Source organism: Limulus polyphemus, unplaced genomic scaffold (assembly GCF_000517525.1).
Source record: "Limulus polyphemus unplaced genomic scaffold, Limulus_polyphemus-2.1.2 Scaffold1708, whole genome shotgun sequence".
Classification (NCBI taxonomy): Eukaryota; Metazoa; Arthropoda; class Merostomata; order Xiphosura; family Limulidae; genus Limulus; species Limulus polyphemus.
In genome coordinates, this window is record NW_013667318.1 from 71,552 (window position 1) to 79,459 (window position 7,908).

At 32.1% G+C, this 7,908-nt stretch overlaps 1 protein-coding gene across 1 annotated transcript in view; it reads left to right on the forward strand.

The window, feature by feature from the left end:
• Positions 1 to 7,839, forward strand: part of LOC106464642 (Down syndrome cell adhesion molecule-like protein Dscam2) — a gene marked incomplete at its 5' end in the record, with an annotated part of 78,554 nt that extends 70,715 nt beyond the window's left edge. The window contains 3 exons of the mRNA XM_022392388.1: positions 2,851 to 2,958; positions 4,097 to 4,178; positions 4,479 to 7,839. Coding sequence (XP_022248096.1) covers positions 2,851 to 2,958; positions 4,097 to 4,149 — 161 coding nt within the window. The remainder of the gene's footprint in view (positions 1 to 2,850; positions 2,959 to 4,096; positions 4,179 to 4,478) is intronic.
• Positions 7,840 to 7,908: the final 69 nt, after the last annotated feature.

The window sequence follows — 7,908 nt, forward strand, 5'->3', positions numbered from 1 at the left end:
TCATTACCCATTCAAGCCGTCTCCAGCCATTATTAATCTCAAAGCGGGTTCCTCGTCATCGAATTTGAAACCCTAGATTTTGGCATTATCAGGTTGTAGCCTTACCGTTGACCCAACGGGGTGGGGTGGGGTACAACTTCAGTAGTTATCTAAAATGTAACTTAAGTTAGTGTATTTTTTACATTTCAAATTGGTCTCACTAGTGAAACATTACTAATTTTACTTACTCCAACAACCCTCAAATTTTGCTATAACATTTTGCTGCCTTTACCAAGCGTAGCGAGTGCTGTGATGTCATATGTCCTTCAGAATTCAGCCATCAATTAGAAAAAAAAATGTAGGCATAAGGTAGAAATGTGTGGATTTCTTTCTGTTATTTGAACCCTTTTATCTTATTGTAATAAAGTATAATTTGTACGTTGTCTAAGTCACATCTTCACTTTGGCCTAATTAAAATTAAACCGCAAACCCAGCAATTTAACACATGACGTAACGTACACTGTACACCTAACGTTAGAGGTAACCATTGATTGTACTGATAAATAAAAACAGGAAAAGCAGAGAAACCCAAATTTCTTACTTCTACTAATCCTCTTTATATATACGACGCCACTATACATTGTGTAAAAGTAGCAAAGTGTTATTATACAAAGGATTGAGTACGTTATATTAAAACTATTTCGAATGTGCAAATCAGAAAGTCGTGTAACAACCGCCAATATGAAGTCGCAGTGAAACGGAATAAATCGGAACTATATTTGGCATTTTTGGTGATTCGTAGGTAGTATGATGTAGGTAGTATGACTCTGCCGACAACTGATCGCTTTTTTGGAAAGGATATTTAACAGTCCTTTCTGATTTATGATATTCATATTCTCAGATCATAAAGATTTGTCCTGAACGGGGATTTTAGACATCCCTTTTTTTTTGGTACTTAATGGCATTGGTAAACAGAGGGATATGAATTACTTTGGGGAACAGAACCGTCCAAAAAAGACCTAAGGTAAGTCATGTCCCAGACGTGATAAGTAAAGTGTAGCATATTGTTAAAGGTGAGAATCCACAAACACAATAGCCAGTGGTAAAAGCCACCAACGTGTCCCAGCATCAATACACCACATTGTTAGATTTTATATGTATGAGCCAGATTCTTTACAGTATGTGACTTTTTGGCGATAAATTTCAACAATAAACAAATAGCGCACAGTCTACCTGTTTTAGAATAATATATTAAAACAAGTCAAATGTATATACAAATGTTCGTTACACTGTTGGCCATCGCAGTTGTATCCAGAGTTTTAAATAATTGCCTCTTTTTCATAAAAAGTGACATAGGCTGGTTCAATTACTTTAGAAAACAATGGACAAGACAATTTATTCCTCTCTACTCTGTTATTACAATACAATCTGTGATCATTTCACATTAAAAATCGCCACTATATGCTCTTTATGGCTAATTTCAAAATCACACAGTCTAGATCTATCTACCTTTCGAACTAAATTTTCAATGCATATTTATAGCCCAACAGAAGGCCTAGAATGTTCCACACAGTACGAGATATTATGATGTAATAATACTCAATTAAAACAATGAAAAAATTCAGAAGGTTCTAGTAACGTGACATAATAATACAACAATCGCCAATTCATAACAGCTTAAGTACACAGCGTATGATTCGAAAACAGTTACATAAAAAATGTGTGATAAACAATTGCTTCTAAAAGTAAGTAAATTTAAAAAAATTCTATAGCTAAACCACATAAATCATAACATTCGCATTAAACTTAAACAGTCTTGTATATGTAAAAAACACTATCAACAAAGATGTCTGTCTGGAAAAGTATTATGTGTTTGTTATTTTATTATATTTCATGCAAAACTGACCAAGAACTATCTGTGCTAGTCTTTCCTACTTGAGAATAGATAGCCTATAGAGAAGGTAACTAGTCAACACTGTAAACCACCATAGTGAAATTTAATTGCCACTCTCATAATGCATCTTGGATCTCAAAGAGTGGAGCGGAGCTATTTTTTTAATTTACAGTAACTGGGTTTGAACCACACAATGTCATATTCACAATTTTATATGTTAACCAGTGGGCTGCACTCGGCCCTACATTAGATGGATTGTGGAAGGCCTGCAGAAAAGTCGTGTGCTTTGGTCATGACAGTCTCATGATGGAGTCTTTTGCGAAGGAAAATATAATACAGGGCTATTTTTAAAATGCAAAAATGTCAACTAGAGTATGGCCAGACATAACGACATGGTGAATTTCCAAAAGCCTTTTGATTAACTACTCAACCCCTGCAGTAACGTCTGATGGCTGATGGGGAACCATTATCTGAGTAAGTTTTCACTAGTGAAACCAGGTTTTTCCATCTACATAACACTACTTTCGTAAGTATTATTAGCCGCTGAAGGTAATTAATTTGATTGGCTTTTATCAAACTGTAGAAGGTACGCTAGATTTAGGTAGTTTGAGATCCTCATTTTAGGTATTAGGTGAAATAATTTCATTTTAAGGTTTAACCAGTTTTCACGAAAGACTAATAATGGCTAGGCGTGCATAAAGTAATCACAGTGCAGACCATAGAATGTGGTCATTAATTTACCTGCATTTACTTAAGGACTTGCTCTTGACTTGTGATTATTAAATAAACTTTTCGAAGTGAAGTCATTTTCTTTTTAAAATGAACACACACACACACTTTATTTAGCCAAACCCGAGTCATGTATATTTGGTTATTATATATGTCTTGACAGTTATGTTTGTGTTAGTATTAGAACTAGCTGTCTGAACTTACCACTTTAGTGTTTATTTATTTTAAATACCTGATAATGAACACAGGTCCTCCCCAGTGTCTCTATGAAGAAAGTCATCCTTCAACCAGCTACTGGAAAGGCACCCATGCTTTCGTTCGGATAGAAGAGGACCCTTCTGAAAAGTCCCTCGCAGGTATACAAAACATCAGCTAACACGTGGTAATGAGCCTTATAGCTATAATATTTAATCACAAACCGAACTGTTTCAGTTTGGACAGATTGATTCGATCGGTTGAGCTCATAGAAACAAAACAAGAATTTCTTGCTTTACATTGCTGGTTTAAATATTGATTTACTAAACTTTTGTACTGTAGCTCTCTTTACACACTTTTTTCTTTAAATTTTTGATAAAAAGTTTAGAAAAAACGACCTTTATAATCCATATATATATATATAAGTATTTTTTATTTTAACCAACGTTTCGCCTTTGCGGCTTCATCGGGGTTAATATACACAACTGCGAATCGTTGGTTAAAATTTAAAACTTTTTTATATATATCTGGAGTATAAAGATCGATTTTTCTAAATTTGTTTTCAAAAAAGTAAATCTCTCCAGTATGCACTACACACCTTGAAAGACAACAAAAAATCCTTCTTTCACATTTTATTTGATGTCTAGGAAATGTTGAAGTTCACGACTTAATTTTATCACAAGAGTATTTATCTATCCCAGAGGAAAACCAAAACAACGTTTCAAACAACCAATCCCCTGTAAAGTGCCTTGTAAAATGCAGATTTTTGGCGATCGCAAAGGGTCCTTAAGGCCCTCTGATCTGAACGGTTACAGATGATTAAGGCCGTAACTTCAGTGCTGAGCAATAAATATAAGTAGGTGCATGGTAGTGATCGTGTTAAATCTTACTGACACATCTTATACATTGATGTTTCTTTATTTATCCGCAGTGACTCAGGCGCTCAATATCCACTTTTATGGAAAGAGAAACTTCTAAAAAAATCCGATAAAAACGGAATTTAGTGATTAATATACTAATTTTGTACACGGGAGTTATTTATTCAACAGTATTGGTTAAAACTTGGATAAATTTATACCGTTTCCTTTAGTTTTTCTATTTCTTGACAAAGCCACTAATTTCAGAGGAGGATTTCTGAGTGCTTCTAATAATATAATAAATAATTGTTGAAGGGAGTAACGTAATGTTTACTGTCGATCAACCAGAAGTTTCTCTTGTATGTATTCGTACCTTCATACACCTTTTTATGAAAAAAATACTAGAAATTGTATTTTTTATGTAACTTGTTTATTCTTCTAGCTTCTCCAAAGCGAGTTACTACCAAAAAATGTGTAAAATCATCTTACAGATGAAGATGATGATATTTATTTATAAATGTAAGGTAAGCGATGATTGTGATCTGTAAGTAAAGTCTTACATTAAACTATACACTTTATTAAATTTGATTTTTTTTAAATCTTACAATACGGAGGTGTCTCAACTTTCAAACTGGACGTTATCAAAGAAAGACGTCACGTGACTCAACGAATAATTCTAGTTATGCTACTTGGACCTAGAATTGTAAAAACATTATGTGCAAAGTTTGTTCACTTTCAATTTTAACTTAAATATATTAACTTTATTTCAAATATTCAAACGTTGTCTGCTTAAATGCAACTTAAGTATAATTTATTAATTTCAGAAATATCTGTTGTCAAGACGGCCCTCTGTGGACGCGTTCGTTCTCATCATGCAAAGTAATGTGGTAAAATATATCAACGAGATTATTAATTCAAGTACTAAACAATGTGCCAAGTTGTATCCATTGAGGTTTTGTGTATAACGATTTATTGCACCTATTTCTATCCTTCAAGAAATACGCTCTTTGATCACGGGGTGCTGAGTGCCAAACTTTGTTTCCGAATATTTACACTAATTGAAGAACATGATAATGGTTAATAGGTGGCGCTGTACTCTCAAGAGCAAAAAGAAGGAGCTGTAACACCACATTCTTAGTCTGGGAAGTAACCACTTGTAATTTCTGTGTGTAAGTGCATTTACTACAACATTACAGGAAAATTTCAGAATCACAAGTGTGAGTGTCAGTTCAGTTTTTCTTTTGTTTAATGGTATATATTTGTTACCCTTGTTTATCCAATAGCAACACAATGTTCCGATTAGTAACATCTGTATTATCAAAGTGCTTTTTTCAGCGTTCCACTAGGTGTCGCCTTGATAGTCGTGTTTTGTTAGTTGTCGCATAGATTGTTGTAATAAATGTTGATAGCATCGCTGCATGGTTTATTAATACTGCTTTAATTGCAAATGTTAATAGTGATTAAATTAAACACTTGCTGGTGTGATAACTGAAAGCAATTAAAAATGGCGCTTCCTCTCTTTGGTCAGAGGTCGCTGCAACGCCAAAGAAAAAAGTGTTTTTTTTTCCCACATATATCAGTTCGGTTCGCAGTATTATTTTAACCTTTTGTTACCTGCATTCACGAATAAATTCAAAATATCAGATTTCAAATATTTCTTGAGTTACATTTATCAAATAAAATCTACTGTATTGAAAAAAAAGTCTCACATGTAACAATTCTCTTTCCAGTTTCTATAAAGTGAAAGATAGAAACGTTGAATCTTTTAGTTACAATAAATAAATCTGTTTTCCTTAAAAACTAAATAAAATATAAGTGACGCGTTATTAATCGAAGAAGTTCAAGTAGTATTGTTCTATAAATAGAAGTTCGAATGATGTTATTATACTAAACAAATAGAAGTTCGACGGATGTTATTATAGTAAAGAAATAGAAGATCGACTGACGTTATTATACTAAAGAAATAGAAGTTCGAGTGATGATATTATAGTAAACCAATAGAAGTTCGAATGATGTTATTATACTAAAGAAATAGAAGTTCGAGTGATATTATTATACTAAACAAATAGAAGTTCGACCGATGTTATTATACTAAAGAAATAGAAGTTCGAGTGATGTTATTATAGTAAACCAATAGAAGTTCGAATGATGTTATTATACTAAAGAAATAGAAGTTCGAGTGATGTTATTATACTAAACAAATAGAAGTTCGAGTGATGTTATTATAGTAAACCAATAGAAGTTCGAATGATGTTATTATACTAAACAAATAGAAGTTCGAATGATATTATCATACTAAAGAAATAGAAGTTCGAATGATGTTATTATATTAAAGAAACAGAAGTTCATATGGTGTTATTAAAAACAAGAGGAAATTCAAATTACTGTTATGAATAAATGGCAGTACAGTCAGCATTGTGTTAAACCAAAATAAGTTTAATAGGTATTTTAGTAATGAACAAGAAAAACATATAATAGACATTTTTATATTAAATAAAAAAGTATACATACGATTTAATTCCTTAACAATTTTAAGTTGAAATTACATTACTGTGTTAAAAATGATAACATTGTTTTGCTACGCAAAATATGTATACAGGTTATGTTTAGTGTTAAACAAGATCACATTGTTTTGTTAAATAAGCAGAAGTGGTATTGTTGAAAAAAAAAATAACATAATATGTTACTTAAGACAAAACGAAATGATATTGTTAAATTAAACAAAATGAAATACAAGTGATATTATTTACTAAAACAAGGAGAGAAGTACGGGTGACATTGTTATACAATATGAATTTCAACGAGAAATGTGTTTGTTGTATAAGCTCTGTCATTTTTTGTAGAAAACTCATTAACCCAAAGAAGTATTGAATATGTCGTTGTACAGAGTAAATATATGTGTGAATATTGTACGAAATAAATCTCTTTAATATAATTATTGGTATTAATATATATATATATATATATTTAAGAGTGTATAATGCTTTGTTCTGTAAATCGTATTTATTGCGTATAAAAATATCAAAAAAAAAGCTGTAAAATAGCTCTTTCCTTGCAACTTGAAATGTGACCTTTGACCTTTCCATTATCGTGATCTCCTACTTATCACCAGCGAAAAAATAAAAAATAACATATCATTGTTATTTGTAGGCTTTCAGAAGTAACACACAGACATCGTGTCAAGATGGTGTATACGCTGTTGTTCAAGTTTCCTTAGTAATATATATATATATACATACACTTCAATTTTTGTGACAAATGTTCTAGACTAGTTGAATATTTACCAACAAAAAGTTATATGTGGAAAATGTGATAAATTTCTCTGTATTATCTCAATCTTTTACACAAACAGGTGCCTACGAAATTATTGATTTTCTCTGACAGTTCATCAGATATCCAAGAAAAAAGTTTCTGAAAATCATTTGCCAGTAAAACTGTGTTGGAAGGTATTGAAACTTTCCTAATTACTTTGCCTTATCTATTAAACTGCACCTAATATTCTTTATTGTACTGCTCTACCTCTTCTTAGAACGATATTATTTCCTTTTTTAATTCCCATCCAGCTAATTGTTAACTTTGTAATTATTTTATGTGTTTTCTCTGGTGATAAACATCAAAGTAACCATCCTCAGTTGTTCATCCGGTGCAATAATCTTGTCCTGTTTTAATCCAGCTATCTAGCAAACTGCCCATTGTTCTATATTTCCTGCTGCTGTTTCTAAACATCCATCTCTCTAATAATCTTTAACCCAGCTATCTAATAAACTGCTCATAGTTCCTTGTTTCCTGCTGCTGTTTCTAAACGTCCATCTGTCTAATAATCTTTAACCCAGCTATCTAGCAAACTGCCCATTGTTCTATATTTCCTGCTGCTGTTTCTAAACATCCATCTGTCTAATAATCTTTAACCCAGCTATCTAATAAACTGCTCATAGTTCCTTGTTTCCTGCCGCTGTTTCTAAACATCCATCTGTCTAATAATTTTGACTTGTTTTATCCAACTATCTAATAAACTGTCCATAGTTCCTTGTTTCCTGCCGCTGTTTCTAAACACCCATCTGTCTAATAATTTTGACTTGTTTTATCCAACTATCTAATAAACTGTCCATAGTTCCTTGTTTCCTGCCGCTGTTTCTAAACATCCATCTGTCTAATAATTTTGACTTGTTTTATCCAACTATCTAATAAACTTTCCATAGTTCCTTGTTTCCTGCCGCTGTTTCTAAACATCCATCTGTCTAATAATTTTGACTT